Raw genomic sequence first — 23,583 nt, 5'->3', positions numbered from 1 at the left:
CACAATGTAAATTACAGGATAATCGCTGGTAATTGTACTCTAGCACTGAATCTATGATGCATTAGTTTCTAGTAATTGTACTCAAGCACAGCAACTGTTATACAATAATCCTTGGTGAATTGTATGCTAGCTCTTGGTATATTATATAATAATAATCCCTGAGAATTATACTCCAGCCCTGTATTATACAATAGAAAATCATTGGCAATTTAACACCAGCACTGTATTATATAATAGACAATCTACACCCAAGGACTGCAGCAGTTCAAGAAGGCGGCTCACCGTCCCCTTCTCAAGGGCAAGTAGGGATAATAAATGCTGGTCTAGCCAGCGACACCCACATACCATGAATGAATTTTTTTTAAATCACTGGCAATTATATGCCAGCACCATATGTAATAGACAATCACTGGGAATTATACATCAGCACTATATTATATATTGGACAATCATGACAATTATATGCTTGCACTGTATTATATAATAGAATGTCACTGGAAATTATACTCCAACACTATATTGTTATACAATCTTTGGGAATTCTACTCCAGCAATTCCAGGGCAGTACAACCTTCTACACTTGGTTTGCTGGATCGATTTTCTTTTTGTAATATTGATCACTGAATTTGGGAATTGTTGGGAGCTCTGGGATGGTGAGATAAATACTGGCACAGTAAGAATTGTGATCCACAGCTCATGTATATCTGCTATATCTCCTACTCTACCTGCTTAACTCATTTCAATTCTCTTTGTCTCCAACAGATTCCTGCTCGTCTTCAGCTGTCTCGTCCTGTCAGTGTTTTCCACCATTCCCACTTACCAGGATGTGGCAAATTCTGGACTCTTTATCCTGGTAAGAGGGACACGTGGGACCAGTGGGGAGAGTTTAACTGAGCCTAAATGTAACTAACCATTTTACATTCAGAATTTTTTTTAACATATTATAATTGATTGAGAATGGAATGGCTGGAACAATAAGCAGAAACAGTGTCACAGCAGAGGGTGCAAGTAATAAACTGTTCAAGTAAAAAAGGATGCAGATCACCTTTCCTATTGATCCAGAGGGTAGGACATCATCCAGTTCACTGAGCCACACAACAGACGGTCCCAGGTGACTATGAGTAATGGGACTGTCGGTGTAATGAGTTCTTTCTGTTGTCTTGTGCAACAGAAATGAGATGTGTGGAATCCAGTTCATTGAAGATCTTGAACAAGTTTATTAACAGCTAAACTCGTATGTATGTGCAGAGTTACTCTGGCTTGTAGTCACATGACTACATCCTGATACATAGCTCATTAGCATAGCATCTTAAAAGGACATCACTTAAAGGCAAACATACAACATCTCTTTTTTCCAAAGATAAGCCTTGTATGCTGCAAGTGAAAAACACATACAATGAGATAATATCAAAATTAGTTACACAGGGATAGAGATTGTAACATTTACAAGTATAAGGGTAGGAATTTGACATTTACCAGTGCAGTGGCTTAACTATCCATAATAATACTGACCGATTCGGCACACTACAGCCTGCCGGACTGAACATTGAGTTCAATAATTTCAGAGCATGACGGGCCCCCCATTATACTTTAATTTTTAGTTATTTTTTATTTTTTTTGTGTTTATTTTATTTCATCTTAGTTTGTTCAGTTTGCTTACCCACTGTTTTTTTGTCATGTTTGTACTTGCGGCTGTTCAATTTTCAGTCCGTTAACACCCTATCTCTACTAATGTTTTGTCTTTCAACACACCATTAACATATTGTTTGCCTTTGCTCCACGACCTTCTGGTCAGCTATTCTGTGACCTTGTCCTATCTACACCTTTTCCTTTGTTATCTCTTGCCCCACCCCCGCTTTACTTGCTTATAACCTTTCACATTTCTAATATTTTGCACTCCTGAAGAAGGGTCACTGACCTGAAACGTTAACTCTGCTTCTCTCTCCACAGATGCTGCCAGACCTGCTGAGTATTTCCAGCATTTCTTGTTTTTATTTCAGATTTCCAGCATCTGCAGTATTCTGCTTTTATTTAACTATCCATATATCGTTTCGGTGGTTTGACAAGTTCTAAAGTTTCTCCCTCTATACATTCAGTTTCTTTTGCTCTGCCTTCAGCCTGCTAATATACTCTGTTGCTTTTCTCAAGATGACCACTTTTGAGACCTTGTCATTCTTGGAAAGTTCCGGCACCTCATCTTGAAGAGCCAACAGACAATGCTTCAACTCATTCCTCTTCTGCCTCTTCAGGACATTGCGTGTCCTTTGTCTCTCCTCATCCTCCACGTCTGAATGCCTTGGGCTAAAGGTCGAGGACTTGTTGGGGGAGGAGGAGTTGGCCTCATGGAGGTACCTGTCCACGTTCGCTTGTTGTGATGCTGGAGTTTCTCTAGATAGAGGACATTAAGGTGCGGCATAGTTGTACCATTGCTGGGTTTCCAGACTGCAACGTTTGATGCTGGCCAGAGTCTGCGAGTGGGTTCCGGTCCTTGGAGATTTCCCTTTGGCAATGCGCCCCAATGCCAGCCTTTGCTTCTCAGTAGTTACAACATCAATCTCTTCTGAGTTGCTGGAGCGCAAAGAGACACTGCCCGTTGACAAAGAACTTTCATCATTTAATTTTGGAGCTTCGTCCTCTTGATGTGGCGTCTCTGACCAGACCAAAATCTCCAAATTAGAACTACTGAGATGCTGGAGGAACTGTAACTCAATGTGGGTACCCTTGGTCTCTTCTGCTGTAATGGGTACCTTGGTGATCTCGTGAATACTTATGAGGTTGAAATGCCTGCCATGAATCTCGACATTGGGAAGGCCTGGCCCAATATTGCCGTCCGCGGCGAAGCCTCGTGGCAGCCCCCTTGCTGCTTGCCGACGGGAGCCCAATTTCTATATGTTATTTAATGGAAATACCTGAATTAATGACCGTCGTGCTTGCGCTGTCCATCCCTGAGTGATATTGGTGCTGGTAGCTGGCACTCCTGTACCTTAGGGTCCCCATCCGGGGATCCGAGGCGGAACACTGGTGGGGAGGGGGGAGCACATAAGTGTTCCAATGTGGGAGGGTTTTAGAACAGGTCAAACTCATCTGATTGGCATAGAGGATAGAGGGAAAGCTTACAGAGCACAGTTTATGAACTTTTGAGGTGGGGGAATGAGGACAGCAAAAGTATTTTGGGGGGGAGAGGGCAAGTCGTGCATTGTATTCTGTCAGGCAAACCCCCCACCTGCCAAGACTGAGGTACACATTATTTTGCCACATGAACATTAAAATTTAAAATTGCAAGCCCTGACTGGAAGGACGTTTGCTTAGTACCAGACAATGTTGAAACAATGGGGACCCAGCAGTTGCTTCCCCAATATGCAGAAGTGGTCAGACCAGTTTTAGTGACATGACTAACTGGCTGTTGCAAAGAATTTGAACATCCAACAGAGGATGTTGAAGAGACTGTTCCAAATAAGGAGCTAGTCACATGACTAACCTGCTGGGCAACCTGGGAGTTTTTTTAAAAATTTGAACTTCCAACAAAGGAATTGTAGCAGAAAAAGCCATGTGCGCATGGAGTGAAGAAGGTGTGCTCCTGTAACTGAAGCAGAACCCTCCCTGCCTACTTCCATCTCTTTCCACGGAACTGAATCTTATGAAAACATGTGAAACTCGAAGACAGAAGGGTTTCCTATGTCAACAAGGTTTAAAGAAGACTACTAGGCCCTAACGAAATACAAGATCATATCTTCAATCAAGGACTACAGTGAGCTTGAGAAACAGTAACGAGATATTACCTCAAACTATTCTACTTATCTTTTCTTCTGCTCTTTTCTGTCCCTTTCTACATGTTTATATCACATGTGCATGCTAGCATGGGCGCGTCATATATCCATAGGCATGAACCGTATTAAAGTTTAAGTTTAAGGTTTAATAAATTTCATCTTTCTTCTTTAAACAAAAGAAAGTCTGTTAGTGCTCATTTCTTTGCCTTATAATTGGAAAGTTGTGAACAAGGATTCACAAAGGGGGAGCTCAAAACACAGTGTGTTTAAAATTAAACCCTGTTATAATAAGACCAGGTAAAGACAGCAAAAGACCTCTCGACACATTTCTCACTATCAATGCTGTGACCTTTCCTTTTCCCCAAGAGGTCTTTCTAAAATGCTTCAATGGGTGTTGAGACAATTGCCAGCTCCATTAATCACTCTGACAGCTCAGTTTCTGAAAATTCGCATTCATTGCCCTTACTACAGCATCTACAGATGAACTGATCTGTTGATTCCTGTGGCTGTTGCCTGTAGGACATCAATTCCAGGCAGTGAATTCTAAAATTCACTCTTAATCGGAGTTGATCTTCTAGCACTTTCCATATCTTAGCAGGATCTTTCTAGTCCTCTTCAGATAAGCCAGAGATGTTGACTCTGTGTAACTCCTCACTTTCAACTGCTTTCGTTATTTTTACAGTCTGCTTCTCTGGTTCTACTATTACTTGGTCTGTGAAGCATAACTGCATCCTTTGTTTGAAAAGTATGAACTCAGAAAGAATATCAGCTTTCCAGTTCATGTTGGGAAATTTGATATCCATCTTTCTGCTGTTCTTTTGCTTTCTTCCCAATATTCAACTTTGTTCAGCTTTGTGTTGTTTCCCCTTTAAGAAATTGACTGTTTTTAGACTAGCTGCTTGGATGGAGAGTAGCAGGTGTTTGATAGTGCTCTGTGTTTATCTTGCTTGCAGCACTTAAGCTTGTCTGTTTACACAGCTGTGCAATAGGCAATTAAATTTTTTAAGAGTTTATGTTCTCACGTTCGACTGGTTTAATAGATTTTTATAGCTGTGGCTGTGTGAGTGGAAGCTCTTCTTCATACTCAAGTGGTTTAATGATTTTTTCAACTCTGGCTGCATGAATGATAACTCTGCAGTGATCAGGGTTTTCCCGCACCTTTTTGCTATTGGACACCTCCAGTAATGGCGCCAATCTCGATCAGCCTGGGAAAGGAACTGGGTTTCCACTTTTTTTTAATGAAACCTTTGAAAGAATTCAACTTTTTAAGCACTTCAACACTTTTTTTTTAATGAGGATTGCTTGACCCTCAGCACAATGCACCCAATTGCAGGAATTTATTTGCAGCCTGTTGTTCTGAGTTCTGTCTTCTACAGCTGGAGGTAGGTTCTTTGTTCTTTCTGGGCCAGTATTTCTTCTGAAATTTCTCTCTTTTGGCTGTAGGAAGGTTTGTTTTCAAAGCTGTTTTACTTGTGCTGTTCAAACTTAGATCTTGTGTTTTCACCACAGCTGCTGCAATATTAGGAGTTCTTTATGTTTTCTTGTACAACATAAATGAGGTGCATGGTGTCCAGTTCATTGAAGATCTGGAACAGGTTTATTAACAGCTAAACAAGTATGCACTGTACAAAACAAACTATTTACAGAACCTTCCTCTAGGTGTTATAGTTGCAGAGTGACCTAGCTTGTAGTCACATGACTACATTCTGGTACTTAGCTCATTAGCATCCTGAGATTTTAAAGAGACATTACTCTTTAAGGCAATCGTACAATAGTGGGTAATGGTACCGCAGGTAAGAACAAAAGAACATAAGAAATAGGAGCTGGAGTAGACCATTTGGCCCTTTGAGCCTGCTCCGCCATTCATCAAGATCATGGCTAATCTTTTACCTCAACTCCACCTTCCTGCACGATCCCCATATCATTCAATTCCCTTAGTTGAATACACTCAATGATTGAGCATCCACAGTTCCCTGGGGCAGCGAAATCCGAAGATTCACAACTCTTTCCGTGAAGAAATCTCTCCTCATCTCAGTCCTAAATGGCTGGCCCCTTATTCTGAGACTGTAACTCCGTGTTCTTGATTCCCTAGCTGGGGGAACATTTTCTCAGCATCGACTGTGTCAAGTTCCTTAAGAATTTTATATGTTTCAATTAGATCAGTTCTAATTCTTCTAAATTCCAGGGAATCAATGCTTAGTCTACCTTCCAAACCTGCGACCTCTACCAACTAAAAGGACAGGGCAGCAGATGCATGGGAGCACCACCACATGCAAGTTCCCTTCAAAGCCACACACGGACTTGGAACTATATCACCGTTCCTTCACTGTTGCTGGGTCAAAATCCTGGAACTCCCTTCCTAACAGCACTGTGGGTGTACCTACACCACAAAGATTGCAGCAGTTCAAGAAAGCAGCTCACCACCACCTTCTCAAGGGCAATTAGGCATGGTTCATGCCAGCTGCCCCGTGGCCTTCCTGTCAGGACACCCCCAGGGTAAGCGCTGTCTCGTCCTTCTCCTCGGCATTGACCCACTTACCTCCAGCAGGCAAGCACATGGGGATACCCAGGCACCATTGCTGCAGACCCCCAGTAGGATGGTGCCATCAAGGGCCTATTCCTTCAGAGAATGCCCGCCATGGTTCCAGAGCAATGGGGCAGTGCACTAAGCAGACTGCCTCCACCTCAGCTGTTAATGTCAAGGTTGCAATTAGATGTCGTAGTAGAAATGTAAAAAGAAACAGTTTTGAGCACTAAGGTGGCACGGATGCTATAAATATTGTGCACATATTGCTGAAGTTTCAATACATAGTTATTTAATATTTGATGCACTCAAGTAAATCATTTGCTTTGTTTCATTTGAAAAGAAAAATGTTTTTGGATGTGTATGGCAGGAATGCATTTCAAAAAGTGTCCATTGTCCATTTATCATGTTGATTTTAGCCTTCAGTCCTGAATGATGGCTATTTGTTGTTTGCAAATTTTTTCACTACCAACATGCCTTCCATTCATGGTTCTGTAGTTAACCCCTTACTTTCCTTGCAACGGTGTGTTCTCAGTTCCATTGTGGCTCAGTGAAGATTTGATCTACCAATAACATCAAAGTGCTGTGACATTGTAGCTTCCTATGTGTGTGGGTTAATGCCTTGATGCTGGACAATTTTTCCAATGGAGACACAGGTCTCTTTTAATGAAGTTGATAGCATACAGGCAGGTTCATGTGCTGTTGTCAGAAGAGCCCTTCTTTTGGATTACATATGTGGACATATTTGGAGAATGTTTGCTTTCTCCTCCCAATGTTCTGTTTTGAAGTGGTTTATTGTTGGCTGAAATGTGCAAATATGAGGTTTTCCCTGATGTCCCTTGCATGTCTCTCCATGGCCCTTATATCTATAATGGCATCATTTACATTGTTGCCCACCTCCTCACCCTCTTCATAGTTATCTTCATCTGAGGAGGACTGGTGTTCCTCCTGGTCCCCCACCTGCAGAATGTTGCCACGTCTAATTGCCAGGTTGTGCATTCACAGCAGACAATGATTATTCGTGACACCCTCTGTGGCGTGTACTGAAGAGCCCCTCCAGACCAGTCAAGGCTGTGGAAATGCATTTTCAGCATGTCAATAATGTGTTCCATAATGGCTCTGGTAGATACGTGTGCAGCATTGTATCTCTCTTCAGCTGCGCTTTGGGGATGACGCACTGGTGTCATCAACCACGTAGAAAGGGGGTAAACCCTTGTCACCCAGGCTCCAGCCATCTACTTCAGCTGGTTCCGCAAAACTTCCTGGCAGCTGTGAGTTCCTCAAAATGTATAAGTCATGACAGCGCCCTGGGAAATGTACGCAAACATGCATGATTCTTCGCCTGTGGTCACATACCAGCTGTACGTTTAAAGAATGGAAGCCTTTGCGATTGACAAAGACAGCAGGCTGGTCCCAGGGATCTCTAATAACCACATTAGTACAGTCGATCACCCCTTGCACTCTCGGAAACAAACCTTGCTGCCTGGCTGTCCTCGTCTACAGGTAAGTAGATGAAAACATTGGCATGTCGAAAGGGGCATTAGTCACCTCTTTGATACACCTGTGAGTTGCAGACTGTGATATGCCACATAGGTCACCTGTGATCCCTGGAAGGAGCCACTAGCAAAACAATTGAGTGTAGCAGTCACCTTGAGGACAACTGGTATGGGATTCTCACCGAAGCCGAGCAGCTGCAGGTCATGCTGCAGGATCCTGCAAATTTCTGTGACCATTTCACATGACATCCTGAGGCATCTCTGGCGTTGCCTCTCTGACATTGAATGTAATTTGTCCTTGTCCTGAGGATACGATGACGTGCCAGTGTCTGTCTTCGATAGTACCATTCCTGGATGTTATTTGCAGCATCTTCACCTTCTTGTTCTGCCTGTTGCTGGTGCTCAGGCATCATGTACTGAGGGAAAAGAGCCCTCCTTAGTCACTCCCACTTCTCTTCTTCTCATGGTATTTGATAAATTGGGTGTATGAGACCCATATGACGCTGCAGCTTTATAAATAATGAAATCAGCAGAGCGTTCCAATTCAGCCCTCTGTTGCCAGTCAGCTGAACCATCACGACAATGAGCAGTTCTCTTTTCTGTGCCTTACATTTGCAGCCTGGTGGAAATCCCACTCATTCATTGGTCTCCTCCCACTCGCCTTGCAATCCTTGAGTGGCCACGTGGTTTGCATTATTGTTCGAGAAAATGGTGTACAATTTAAGGCAAGTCTCCCCACCTTCCAACTCCTTCTGCCACCTTCCAGCCTGCACCCATCACCCTTGACCCACCCAATGTAACCTTAAACCTTCCTCCATTACCATTGAATCTCCCCCCATTCCCTTGGACGGCGTCACAATCAATTTATTCATGCAATCCCCCCCCTCCCGTTCCTGCTCCAATTACTATTGAAATGTCAACTCTGGCCCTTGACCCTCCTCAAATCCACCTTAATATTATTGCCGAGTCCCGTTCCCCTCGCTATGATGCCATAGACTACCCAACCCTAAGTCTCGATCTGCCCCCCATAAAGAATCCATTTGCCCCCATTGACTGTGACATTCCCTGTGCTAGCCAGTACTCTCAATTTGCCCCACAGGTCCCCAACGTTGACAGCACTCATCCTTCCCTATAGGCCCCTCATGACCATCTGTTGACTGTAATGCTCAAATCAACTCAACATCTCCACAGCCCACAGCCAACTTCAGCAGCAATAACAAGCACTACACACCCTGGACACTCCCCTCCTCCCTTCCCTGCTCCTCCATGTCTCTGATCACCCCACCCTTTATCCTCCCCTCCTCCCTTGCCTGGGTTCCTGCTCCTGGTCAGTTGCAGTGACTCTTCTTGAAAGCTGTATCTATATGGTTAGAGTTGAGTTCAGCTCTCATGCTCGCCGTGGCTAATAATGTAATGACCGAATCCCAAACTGCCACTGTACATTGCACTCTGCATTATTAGGTGCAGAGACCTGCGGCCTACTATACATGGGACATGCTCAACATGTTCCAATGCAGCCGCCAGCACATAATGTGCTCAAGAGCACACCATGTGGGGCAACTCATTGAGGTCCCCAGCGGGTGGGGGAGGGGAGTGGCGATGGGAGGGCTTTCCCATAATATAACTGGAACACCCGAAAAAGAAATGAAAGCTGTGGCACTGAATAGGCAGCTAGTTGTTCTTCATTGGTTGCTGATGCTCAATATTACAGAAGTGGTCTAATGAAGAAATGGTCCCTGCATTGACTACTTGCAAAATATTTCAATAAGATAACAATGCATTATTGTACATGTACGTGTACACTACAGGTATTGACACTGAGACACGCACGAGCTGTACAGTATCAGACAAAGTGAAATGTTTTATTTTACCCATTATTATGTTATTCATGTACAGGAACTGTCTCCGAGACACACAAGAACTAGAGTACCAGATGGGAGTGAAATGTTTCCTTTTGCCCAGCACACAATGGGCTGAATTTTACATCGCTGCTGCCAAGATCGATGGCGGCCGTAAACTTCTTGGCATTCCTTCACGGACAAAGATTTTGGGAAGGTTGTAAACAGCGGTTGCAGGCCCACTGGTGGCTAGTCAGGCCTATCCGTGACCTGCAGATTCTCCCACAGCGGGTACAAGTGAAGTGTAGTCGCTGCTGGGGGCAATTGAACCTATCCTCTCCTCCTTTTTTCTTTCATGTTGGTTCTTCGCTCAGTCTCAAAAGTGCCTGTAACCCTCCTGATGTAGCATCTGTAGGCATCACGATCTATGGCCTTTGCTTCCCACTGGCGAGAGTTGATGTGGGATACAGAGAGGGACTTCTTCAGGGAACCCTTGAAACGTTTGCATGGGGCCCCTCTGTTCCTTTTACTAGTGGGTCAGCTCTCCATACAACATGATCTTGGGCAGGCGACTCTCGTCCATCCGGGCAACATGACCCGCCCAACGCAGTTAGCTTTGCAGGACGATGGCCTCGATGCTGGCAATGTTGGCTGTTTCTAGGACTTCAGTGTTTGAGATGTGGTCCTGCCAGCGGATCTTGAGGATGTTGCGGAGGCAGTGCTGAAGAAAACACTATAGAAGGAGTACATGACGGCGGTATAGCACCCATGACTCAGCGCCATACAGAAGGGTGATGAGGACTATGGCTTTGTACACTTTGAGTTTGGTCTGTGCTCTGAGGCTGTAGTTGCTCCACAGTCGTTTATAGAGTCTGCTGAAGGTACTGTTTGCTTTTGAGAGCCTAATGTCCACTTCCTTTTCTATGGTGCCATTAAATGAGATGACGCTCCCCAAATAAGCAATTTGCTTGACACCATTCAGCTCGGTTCCCTCGATGACAATGCTTGGTGGTCTATATTCTTCTTGGAGTGCAGGCTGATGCAGAACTTCAGTTTTCTTTAAACTGATTTTTAGTCTGAAGAGTTGTGCCACCTCGGAAAAATATGTTGTTATATGTTGCAGGTCTGACTGACTGTGGGCCAGGAGAGCACAGTCAACGGCGAAAAGAAGTTCATGGATGAGTTTTTCTTGTGTCTTTGTGTAAGCCTGAAGACGCCTGAGGTTGAAAAGACCTCCATCAGTCTGGAAGTGTACGTAAACTCTCTCCTTAAGGTCTTCCGTTGTCTGCTGAAGCATCATGCTGAAAAAGATGGTGAATAGGGTCGGGGCCAGTACACATCCCTGCTTCACACCATTGGAGATTCAGAAGGGACTGGAGAGGTCGCTGTTTTGCTTGACTTGTCTGTACTGATTTTTATGAAGCTGTTTCACCATGGCCAGGAACCTGAGTGGGCATCCAGGTTTTTCAAGGACTTTCCAAAGTTCATCTCTGCTCACAGGGTCAATTGCCATGGTGAGGTCTATGAAAGTGACGTACAGGCCTTTGTTTTGCTCACGACACTTTTCTTGGTAGCTATGGCAATATTAAACGCGGTGGCTCATCTACATGGCTGGGGCAGACCGCCCCCCCCATCCCCCCTTGATGATGGGGAGGGGACGGGCAGTCCATTCCCAGCCACAACGTCAGATGCCACTGCGCAGGCGCTGACCTCATTTTTAAAGGGCTTCGAGCACTACATGGCAATTTAAATATTTAAGGAAAAATCAAATTAAACTTTATTTTAAAAAATGTAATAAATGTTTCTCGCCCCTCTACCCCATCCCCACAATAAACATACACTTCATTCCATGCCCTCTGCTCCCCCTAAAAATACTTACGTTGTGTACCTGACCTTCCCCCCCTTCAAAGTTCACAAACTTTTATCTTTAACCACCAATCATATCAATTTGACCCCACTGCCCCCTCCCCACACTGAAATACTTACCTGCTCCCCCCTCCCCTCCAGTGTTCTGCACTGGATTTCCGAACGGAGATCCGAAGGCCCGGGATGTGCCAGCCAGCGGCTACAATGTCGGAGCAGGGCGGATAGCGGCAGTGGGTAAGTATTTAATTCATTCATTTTCCACGACCCCCTACATCGGGGGGGGGGGGGGTGGGGGCTGTAAAATCCAGCCCAATATGTGTTAACTGCCTTGCAGTCACTCCTTCACTTCCTCATCATCATTTGTAAAGATCCCTTCAAACATTGCAGAATACCTGACTCACTCAGTGTTTATAAACAGCAAGCAGAATGCTACATTTATGTAAGGAATATTAACTGTAGTAAGTTTGTTGCTGACAGTAGTAAAAGCTGCTCAGGGAGCTCCAGTAAATAGTGCATGGGCTCCAATTGTGTAACTAGCTTTCTGCTGTGCAAGGGGAATCTCTCCTTCACAGACTGTTGGCATTAGATCCCTGCCTGTGCCTGCCTTAATTAGGAATTTCAAAATCTGCATATCCGGTAAAGCCCAGAACCTAATTAAGTAATAAATCAGAAATGCTAAGTAGATCTTTAAAAAGAATATGTAATCTGCAGGTTTTCATTCACATTGGTTTGGTAATCAGTGATAGATACCCTTTGGACAAGCTCTCGATGCGAGTTTTTTTAAGCACAAGCTATACATCTTGGGCAACACGCGGTAAAAAAAAATGAATATGGAACTCAATCTTTGTCCTTCACGTGGGCTGCAGATATTCCCTGAGTTAGGAGAATCAGGAGAGCTCCAGACTGTGCTGAGTTAGCTGATCTTAGTTGGCAGATGGACCAGCATTACTGGCCTCAACAATGTTGAGTAGTGAAGGAGAAAATTGGCTCTGCCTCTCACACCCAATTGCTGTGCAGTGGTCTCCCATTTGTATTGCAATTACGTGGACACTAGGCCAATTTTACAAACACACACACACTGGTGACAGGGAACTCACCCATCACAAGCACGTACTTGCAGAATTGCCTGTACTGTGGTAAGGTAGGCTTGGCCTCAGCTGTAATAGTCTGCTAACACTCATTACCAAACTCACACCTGATTATTTACTGCCTGGGGAAAGCAATGGGGGTGACCGGTGCTCATGGAATTCTACAGAAGCAAAAGTCAGCTTCCTCAAATCAGGAGGGGAAAAAAATTGGTAATGAAATAAATATTTTACCTCACTCCTTTTCCATGTTCTCTGTTCCTTGCTTTTTGCTTTAACTTTGCTATCTCCTATTTCCTGTGTTTTTCTTTCTCACTTCATACCATCCAGCTATGGGATTACAAAGGTTCCTGTTAATGGTGAATGAGTGAAAGAGACAGTTTTGGAGGCAGGGCATATGCCACCATTCATAGCCTTATGAGTGATACCTCAATTAAAATGATAAGCTCTGCACTTGATACAACTCTTTATGACTTTCTATGCCCAGGGCTGCAGCCAAAATTAGGCTTTAAAAAATTGGAGGGGAGGAAATTTCAAACAGATGCTATCACTAGTGATATTACACTTTGAAAGTTTAACACAGCATACCGGTATTATTTTATAATCTTTATACATCAATCAGCAGCAATCTCTCAAAATTCTCTGGTCCCAATAACTTTATTCCATTCAAATTTTGTAGACGTCTTCTAGAGACACCCATAGGTTTAGCACTGTTAGTTCATTGGATACTTCTGCTAAAAATTCATTTTCTTCCATTTTGAGGAGCAGGGGTTGCGATTAGTGATCTTCCCTCACCGGGTCCCATTGAGGCAGGCAGACAACAAACTTCCTCATTTGAATGATTGTAACATTCAGCCAAGCATTACCCTCATTGCTGCCTAGCTGAATGCTCAACAAGGGTTTAGCATGTGCAAGGCTAGCATGTGTTCCAGCTAGCCTTCAGCTCTTAAAGGCAGTCTGTCCCTCTTAAAGGGGAGCTGCACACATATTATAACAAAGCTGCTGCTGACTGCTAGAACTGCAATTGTCTGCTATTAGAAGCTAAACAAGTGGAGCACCAGGGCAGAGGGAGGGCTCGAGGGTCCACAGATGCGGTACTTTAGGTCTTGGTGATGGAGGTCGACAGGAGGTGAGAGGCCATGTTTCACATGGGGGCAAGCAGCCTGAGAAGGGAATGGGAGTAGAGGGCCAGGGAAGTCAGCTTTTAGAGTCTGGCAGTGCCACAAGAAGTTCAATGACCTCAATGTCATCCTCACATGACAGCTCTTGCCCACCAGAATACCAACCTCTCAAGCTACTCAATGCACAACCGTCCCCCCCCCCCACCCCACCACACAGCCCCCATCACTCATCCGTCAGCAGACCCTAGCACTCAGGACCCAAGCCTCACATTCAGATACTCCACCTGACCCTCACATATTTACAACTTTACACCCACCTCTCATTGCCTCCACATACCTCCAGCTATTCAGCTAAGGCAAGCACATCATCCAAACACAGTACAACACAATCATTGGCACTCTGCCCTCACTATTGCAGGACGTTGCCCACAATAGCACGGACTAAAGCAGAACTGGCAGGGGGCAGACCTGCCTGCATTCCCTGAGCCCTACAGAGGAGATGATACATCTCATCGTGGAGCCAGCTATGACACAGCTTTGTTGTGTCTGACATCACCAAGAACATTCAGGATGATTGTATGTTCCTACATTATGCACGTTCTCAAATCCCACCTCACCCTCATCCTGCTATCTGGCATGAAATGCTAGCAGTAGATGGTGTAACATGGACCTCCTGCTTTCCACCCCAGCCCCTTCCCAACAACAACCTTCCCTGTCTGATTTTCTGCTTTCATCTCCCAAGAACTGTCACCTGCTCAGTTACAGCACACCCAGAGGAAAAGAGAGAGAGCAACACCTTACCATTGTTGAGGAGGCACCATCAGTTGATCTGACACTCGCAGCCACCAGTTCAGATATTAGTCCGGTGTGAACTTCAGAGATTGTTATAGAGTCAGAATCAGCGCGTGGTGAGTCACCGGGCAAGAGTGGGCTGCAGCAAGGCCGGGGAAAAGGAGAGTTTGTGTGCCAGCTCACTGGAAAGCGGGGTTGCAGACAAGTTCTGCGAAAGGGGGCTCAGATGAGGATTTGATGGACAGCATAGAGCAGAACACTGATGAACATGTACACCGAGATGCTTTGTTCATTGGCTGGCCTGCAAGACAGTCTCCTGATATCATCAAAGAGCATGGAGGAGTCTGGTTCCAACATGGCACAGGGCATCACAAAGAGCTCAGAGTCCATCCTTTTAGCCAACTCCATGGCAGCACTTGCACACGCAGCTGTGATACAGCATTTGACGGCTGCTATCGCAGTTTCCACTGTAGCACGGACAGAAGCCACTCAGCATCTCAGTGCTGCAGTGGAAGCTCAGACGTCATGAGATCTAAGCTTGCTGCCATGCAGGTTCAGATTGCTGTCATCATGGCTGTGGATCTCGATGCTCAAAAATGCATGCAGGCTCTCGTGGCAGTCCAGCAATTTGTCCTCCATTACCAGGATTGCTGAGGTGCCATTCCCTAGGAGTGGCAGTGGTTCCATGGAGCATGCACTTGCTGCCCTCTCTCAGAGAGACAGCATTCATTCTCCCACCACTGTCGCTCCACCAGTGCCCTTGCTGTTGCCTCTCAGATGCCAACCCAGACTGCCATGCATGTTGAAGTGGTGCAGTTTGAAGCCGGGCCCTGAGCTGCTTGAAGGTGTCCTGCAAGGTCATCTGCAGTCTCCGCCAGTGAAATTCAGCAGCCTTCCAGCAGCTATGCTGCAGCCACTGGGGTTGCACTGCGTAGGAGCACTAGGACAGGCAAAGGCATCCGCAAGACAGGTACTAAGGGAAAGTACAGGGGTGAATAGTTCATGTTTGTTTGCTTGTATAGTAGATGTAATGTTGGATAATGATGCTATGGAAAGGTTATTGTTGGTGCCTCTATTGCAAGGTTTTGGCCAAGGAAACGCTGTGATGGGGTGTCCTATATGGATGGTAAGGTGGAGAATTGGGGAGCCATGGTGGGGACAGGATGTTCTTCTCAGAAAATGCAGTCTGAGCAGGTGCTCTTGGACAGCCTGTCTGGGGCGAAGGAATCCCGGATGCATCCTCCCAGCCTCCTCCTGTTCCTTCTCCTCCTCTTCCTTTTCCTTTTCCCTCTCCTCCTTCTCCCGAGATGGCCTCCAGATGCCTGGTGGCAATGGTTGCCCCCTCATGATGGAGATGTTGTGGAGAAGCAAGACTTGGGGACACGCCCCAGTACGTAGCGGGGGCTCCCCTCAAAGGCTGCTTTAGCACGCCGATGGTCTGCTTCACAAGTTCACAATACGCCCATTATTCTGGCGTGGTCGATTGGTACAGAGGGATCATCAGCCAGGTAGAGTGGCATCCCTTGTCTCCAAGAAGCCACTCTCTGGTTCATCTTGCAGGCCTGAAGATGGTGGGAATGGCAGATTGCCTCAGAATGAAGGCACCATTGCTGCTGCCAGGATAGCTGGAATTCACCGACATTATGGTTTTTGCAGGGAATCATGGAATGCACAGGAGGCCATTTGGCCCATTGTATTCATGCCATCTCTCTGCAAGAGCAACGCAACGAGTCCCACTCCCCTGCCCTTTCCCCGGAAAACTGCAAATTTCTTTATCTCAGGTGCTTATCCAATTCCCCTTTGAAAGCCAAGATTGAATCTGCCTCCACTACACTCTCAGGCCATGCATTCCAGATCCGAACCACTTGCTGCAGTAGACAGTTTTTCCTCATGTTGCTTTTTTTGCTAATCTCCTTAAATCCTATGGTTCTCGACCCTGCCACAAGGGGTCTTCCACAAGGCATGGTCGCATACCAACTGCACAGTAATAGAATGGTAGCTCTTGAGGTTCCTGTCCTTCTCCCTGCTGACATTGGTGGGGGAGGTAGGGGAGAGGGGCTCTGCAGAGCTACGTGCAGGCAGTCTATAGCTCTCTGCAACATTGGGAATGGCAAAGCCATGTGCCCTCTCGTCCTGCTTCTCCCTGCATCGAGAGACCATCGGCCGGATTTTCAAAGTGGAGGTGGGAAACAGGAGCCAGGTCTGGTTTTTGGTCTGAAACCTGCCACCTCTGGGATGCTGATTCAGATTGTAGTTTTCAAGTGGGAAAGTTTTAATTGGTATGGAGAGGGATTTCCTGGTCTCTTAGAGCCAGTGGGATTGAAAATGGCAGAGGTCAGATCAAGTGTGGGGCTCAGGTAGACTCCTACAGCAGCCATCACTGAAGCTGCTGGTTGTCCTGTTGGAGGGATCTGCCTTCCACAGCACCAGAGGGCAACAAAATGTCACAGTTAAGCTGGAGGCCTGGCACTAGGGGTAGGGCAGACCTTCACTTCATCAATGCCCACCTAGATCTGTGAGGGAGAGGAGGGAGATTATCTTCCCAGAGGGTGGCAGGAGGAGGCCACCTCATCGTGCAGCAAGGGCACCTCTCTGTTCAGTGTTATCCCCCTGTGTGCCCCCCCCCCCCTCCTCTTACCTCCTGCACATCCCTCGATGAGCTGTCTCCTTCCAGGGCCTCACTGTCCTCAAGGTCCACACCTCTCAGGAGGGCTATGTTATGGACAGTGCAACAGATCACCACAATGGCTGAGACCCTTGTAGAAGGACATTGGAGAGTGCCATCTGACTGATCCAGGCACCAGAATCGCATATTCAGAAATCTGAGGGCCTGGTCAATGATTGGCCTGCTGAGCAGGTGGCATTGGTTGTTTCACCTTGATGCCTTTGTCTGGGACTCCTGCAGATGGGTCAGTAGACATCTCTTCAAGGGATTTCCCTTGGCCCCTTGGAGATAGCCATGCACTTTGGGGGATGGAGTGAAGGACCGAGGCAGCCTGGAATGGCAGAGGATGAAGGAGTCATGGCAGCTGCCAAAGACAGTGAGCTCAAACATGAAGGAAGCTTTTATTGTGATATCAGACCATTTGAATGTTGAGGAAGTGGAAGCCCTTCCTGCTGATGGATCTCCCTGGACGGTCACTGGGTGCCCTGATGGCCACATGGGTACAATTGATGATGCCCTGTACCTGAAGGAATCCATAAATGGCATCAAAACCCAATGTCCTGTACCAGTGCAGGCTCATCTGTGTCAAAGTGGGTGTAGTCCCCTGCCCTCCTGAAAAGGGCATCCGTGCGTGACCTGCTTGATGGCCTAATGAGATGTCAACTGTGAGATGCCACCGAGGTCCCCAGCTGATCCCTAGAGTTACCTGGTTGCATAAAAGTTCAGGACACCTGAGACCTTGACGGCTGCAGGTCGGGGACTGCTATGGGAACCGTAAGGCCTCAATCATTGTGGATCAGAGCATATAGCACTGGGACCATCTGCCCGGATAGGCCCCGTCCCCTCTGGCACTGGCACGCTGTCATTTGCAGGGAGCTGACTCTTGGGCTGTGCACCTGATGTCTTGGGTAACGTCTTCCTCCCCTTGCAGCTCCCACTGTACTCCTCTAGTTTCCAGATGTCCGGGAGGTTGCATCTGTTGCTGCTTATCCTCGCTGCTCTGTCCAATGTCAGAGTAGCCTGTTCCTATCTGACCTCTGTCAGCTAGGCCTTGATGCTCACCAGGCCTCCCGTACCAACCCAAGATGTCACAGTGACGCCAATGGACTCACTTCCTAATCCGGTTTCATGGCACTCTCCAATGTAACATTTAACTCTTCCAGCTTCAACAATATCAACATGGAGACACACCTGAGGCGGATAAGCTTTACTTGCTGCCTCTGCTTTTATTTAATCAGCCCTTCCCACAGCCCTCATCTCCCTCCACAATGCTCACATTCTCACAACCCTGTCATGTTCCCACCCTGGAGTTTTCCCCATTCCCTGCCTTTAAAAATAGCTCCTTGCTCCTGACAAGCCTGTTAATGAGCTCTTTAATGAGATCAACAGGCAATTGAATAGAAGCATGCATCCAACCTGTTAGCTCCCTGCCAGCGGCACTTTGAAAATTGCATCACGTTCGGGAGGCTGTGGGAGACAGTGCCAAACTCCGGGAATTCAATCTTCAAATCATACTTGCTGCTGTTCCCGCTCTCAGCTGGGTTTGAAAATATGACCCCATGATATAATTGGTTTTCTTTGCATATACAGCCTTTGTTTCCTCCTGAATTCAGCAATGGATTACATTCTGGGAAATGTACGATCCGATAGCCAATACAGAGACATGGCTTCAGGATGATATAGATTGGGATGACTTAGGAAGGACAGGAAGCTAGGAAAAGGTGGAGGGGTGGCTCTGTTCATTAATGATGGTATCAGCACAATAGAGAGGGATGACCTAAGTTCAGGAAACCAGGATATAGAAGCAGTTTGAGTCGAGATGAGAAATGATAAAGGCAAGAAGTCACTTGTGAGAGTGGTGTACAGGCCCCTGAACAGTAATCACATGGTAGGATGGGGTGTAAAGGAAAAAATAATGGGAAGTTGTCAGAAAGGTACATCAATAATCACGGGGGATTTTGATCTACATATCGACTGGAAAATCAGATGGGCAAAGGTAGCCTAGATGAAGAGATCATAGAATGTTTCCAGGGTAGTTTCTTAGAACAGCATGTTCTGAAGTCAATCAGAGAGCAGTCTATACTAGACCTGGTATTGTGCAATGAGATAGGATTGACTTGAGTATTGTTGAAAACAGAGACATTTTGTCGATTTTCTTTTGCTCTTTCATGGAATGTGGGCATCGCTGAGATAGACCGGCATTTGTTGCCCATCCCTAATTACCCTTGAACTGAGTGGCCTTTAAGAGTCAACCGCATTACTGTGGGTCTGGAGCCACATGTAGGCCAGACCAGGTGAGGATGGCAGATTTCCTTCCCTAAAGGGCTAGGTGAAGCTTCACCCTCATGGTTTCTCGGTCCTCTTGAGGACTCTCTTTGTCTCTACAGGTTCCCATAAATGCAGTGAGAAACCCTGGTGGGGTGCTTCTGGTGTTGGCATTTACATGGGAGGATGTGGGGTTTACTTTTTCAAACATTTCAGGGTTGGCTAACCAGACAGTAAGGGTTTTCATCTGGGATTCCTCCCTGACTTCCTTTAACCTGCCCTCTTAGTCCTTTTTCCCCCTTTACTCTCTAACTTTTTGCCAGTCTTGTGCCTGCCTGTCCCCTTTTGTTCTCAGCAGAGGTCCCTTACAGTTCACCCTGCTGAAGGATCCTCCAAACACCGATACAGGACTTAGGGTTGCAGATTTCACTGTAGGTTGGGGTTTTCCTTCAACCTGGCACATGTGGTAACTCCTACAGTACTCTATCACATCTTTGTGGAGTTTTGGCCAGTCAAACTGCTCTCTTATGTGGGCTTTGGTTTGACATACTGACATGTACAGCCACTGCAATCTCATGGCCCATTCTTAATATTTCTCTCCGGTACCTCTGTGGCACCACTGAACCACTGCCCACTCCTTCCTCGCAGATCTGTGAGGAGAACTCCACTTCCTCATCAATACCTCATTCTTTAAATAATAACAATCAGGGACGCCCTCTGCTTCATTTTCAGACTGGGCAGCCTGTGCTAACTCACTACTGGGTCAGCTCGCTGAGCCTCGGCTAGGGAAGATTCATTTAATTCATTCCCTGGGTCTTCTAACTTTCCAAAGAAAGTCTCAGATGGACAGACCTCTTTGTCATCTGCCTGCAGTGCAAATTCAGTCTCCTCTGGGGGAGCTGGTTTGATCATGACCTGATCCACTATACATTCAGGGAAACTGCAGGGGACAGTCTCCTGCCGCTGCCCTGTCTCTCTGTCCTCCTGTGGTCTCTCTTTCACTACTGGGGAATCTAGCACCTTCATCCCCACCAGATCATTACCTAGGAGCAGGTCCATCCCGTCCACAGGCAAACTCGGGACAATCCCTACATTCACCGGTCCCGAAACTAGGCCGCACTCCAAGTACACCCGGTGTAAAAGTACAGGCATACACTGCCCTCCAATACCATGCATCACCATTCTGGTGTTCACTGCACTCTCTGGGGGAAAGGTCAGGCCTTTTCCCAATAAAAGGGATCCAGTGGCCCCTGTGTCCCTGAGGATTACTATGGGCTTGCTTGCCCGACTTGAGGGGTATGGGGTTACTCTCCCTTCAGGCACAAAATCCTGATAACTGTCAGGAATCTGATTAAATTTTCCTGTACTTGCAGCAGTCGGCTTCCTGTGCCTTACTTTTTCTGCAGTCAAAGCCACAGCTTGTTCTGCTGTGCTTTCCATCAGGGTCCCTTCTCCTTCACTGAGCAGATGTGCCCTGATTAACCGTATAGGCTTTCCCCGTAGTTTCCAGCAGTCAGCTCTTAGATGACCTGCTTTATTATAATGGAAGCACACAGGTCTACGAGTCTCACTCCTACTTACAGCACCTTGCTTTTTGGCTGGAGGAGGGCCCCCTGTGTCTCTTGCTTTTCTTTCCCTCAAAGGACGACTTGGGCTTCTATCACCTTCCCACCCTTTGTCCTTTTCGGATTTGTGGGGGTGACTAGGAAAGGTTTAATTCCTCGAGCAAAATTACCTCTTTGAGACTTTCATAGCTGAGCTGCACTTTAAGAACACTCAGCCACTGGTCAAAGAACAGTACAGCACAGGAACAGGCCATTTGGCCCTCCAAGCCTGTGCCGATCTTGATGTCTGTCTAAACTACTGGTCAAAAGCCAGCAGCTTATTTCTCTCAAACTCCAGGTACGTTTGGTTAGCTTGCTTCTTGAGGGTTCTAAACTTCTGGCGAGAGCCTTCCGGTACTAACGCATATGGCCCCGAGAGTAGCATTTTTTGTCAGTTCATAATTGCATGAACTCTCATCTGGCAACATGGAATAAACCTCATGGGCTTTTCCTATCAACTTGCTTTGTAGCAGGAGAGTCCAAGCCTCAGCTGGTCACTTTAAGTGCCTTGCAAGTTTTTCAAAAGATACTAAAAACACTTCCACGTCTCCCTCATTGAATTTTGGAATCAATTGAGAAAATTTTAACAATTCTGTACCCAACCCTGAATTATGCTCCTCCATATTGGCCATGCTTTCACTGGGGTTTCTCTGTCGCCCCCTAGTTAACTCAAGCCACCTCAGCTCTCTCTCTTCACATTCCTCTGGAAGGCTCTCCAGTTCTCTCTCCTCTCTCTTTTTCTTCACATTCCTTCTGGAAGGCTCTTTCTTCCTTTCTCTTCTCTCTCTCTGTTTCTTTCTCCTGTCTCTCTCTTTCTCTTTCTTCAAATTCAAGTTTCCTCTTTTCCAGTTATATCTTTACTAGCAATATCCTGTCGAAGTCTATTTCTAACCCTGTTTCTGCTTCTTCAGATTCAAGGAAAAATGGTTGGCCACTAGCCTTAGGAGTTCAGACTTTCTAACCTTGGCACGGCCAGTGATCCCACACTGCTCAGCCATTTTTCTCAACTCTTCCATAGATAGTGATTTTAACTTATCCCAAGTTACTTCACCCTGGCTTGGGGAGCTACTGGCTTTTCTCTTTTTGATTGGGATCAATTTGACTTCCCACTTCCAATTTCTTTGTTTGTCTGTGGGTCAAATCTGGACACTAGCACCCAAATTTCTTTTACAACCAGGTGAGAAAGGGGTCCAGGGGTTTCCACTCAGCCATTGCCTGGTTTGATCGTAACAGGGTTTAATTTTTTATAACTCTGTGTTTTTAGTTCCCCCTCAGTGAATCCTTGTTCACTGCTCTCCAATTGTTAGGCAAAGAAATCAACCAGACAGGTTTTCTTAGTTTTAAACAAGAAAGGTGTAAGTTTATTAACCTTGAAACTCTAATTCGGATAAAACTACTATGAATAGGCGATGTGACCACGCTAGCATGCAGACGCGATAAACACACATGCAGATAGAGACAGAAAAGGAGAAAGAATAAAGGGGGAAAGTTTGAAGCAATAGCTGGAGTTCATTTACTGTTTTGAGTTCGAAGTAGACTTTTTGATTGAGTTAAATCTTGCCATTTCATTGGGGCCCAGTGCACACTTTCAAACTTGTTTCAATGTAGGAGTCTTCTCCCTTGAGGTTTAAGTGGCTTCAGTGGAAAGGAAATTCATGAGAGAGAGAGAGCCAGGGAGAGAGACCTATCTTCTCTTTTATCTTCAAAGCAGTCTCTGTCTTCAAACTGTCTTGTGAGCACAATTCAAATCTCCAAGTTGGCCAGCAGGTTAATCATGTGACTAGATTTTTTGTACAATCTCTCCTGTGCTTTTTGTGGATACTCTGTCTTAGTAGACACCCTTAGTGGGAGTGGATGGAATGCTGGCTTGTTACACATTCAATGTCTGGTGATCAAAATCCATTTGGGTTAATTGGATCAGGGAGCAGTTCTATTCTCTCTCCAGGCAACTGTCTCTTAACTTGCAAATATTCCCAGCCAATGCTGTTATCTTTTTAAACAAGTTATCTTTTCAGTCCAGCAACAGTTTAAAATTAATGTTCATATAATGATATTAATATGCCTCATTCTTGGCAGGTGGGGTCTTCATGACACTTCAATGTTTGAAAACTGCCCAAAACAAAAATTGACATTGATCCAAATAAGGAAACGTTATGATGGGTGACTAAAAGCTTTCTAAAAATTTATTTCATGGGTTGTGGGCATCACTGGCAAGGCCAGCATTTATTGCCTCTCCCTAATTCCCCTTGAGAAAGTGGTGGTAAGCTACCTTCTTGAACTGCTGTGTCCATGTGGTGTCCGTACACCCACAGAGCTGTTAGCAAGGGAGTACCAGAATTGTTGTGGTACTAGCAGTGGCTCAGTTGGTTGTACTCTTGCCTCTGAATCATTATGGGTTCAAGTCTCACTCCTGAACTTGAGTACAAGTACAAACTTGACCCAAAGTGTTGGCCTGTGCTCCTTTTAATCTGCTTGCGAGTGCTCCTACACGGTGTGATCCTGGCAGCAGCAGCTGGGCTGGAGGCAGGCTGCTGATCAGGCTGCCCCTTGGCCTGTGGTG

The 23,583-nt window shown here is 45.9% G+C and overlaps 1 protein-coding gene across 1 annotated transcript in view; it reads left to right on the top strand.

The window, feature by feature from the left end:
- LOC137347025 (potassium voltage-gated channel subfamily KQT member 4-like) overlaps positions 1-23,583 on the top strand; it is a 307,740-nt gene that overhangs the window by 54 nt on the left and 284,103 nt on the right. Inside the window, exon 2 of the mRNA XM_068011033.1 lies at positions 763-853. Within this exon, the coding sequence (XP_067867134.1) occupies positions 763-853 (91 nt within the window). The remainder of the gene's footprint in view (positions 1-762; positions 854-23,583) is intronic.

This window comes from Heterodontus francisci, chromosome 31 (genome assembly GCF_036365525.1).
Source record: "Heterodontus francisci isolate sHetFra1 chromosome 31, sHetFra1.hap1, whole genome shotgun sequence".
Taxonomy (NCBI): domain Eukaryota; kingdom Metazoa; phylum Chordata; class Chondrichthyes; order Heterodontiformes; family Heterodontidae; genus Heterodontus; species Heterodontus francisci.
The sequence above is the reverse complement of the archived record's forward strand: the minus strand, read 5'-3'. Positions and strand labels throughout refer to the sequence as shown.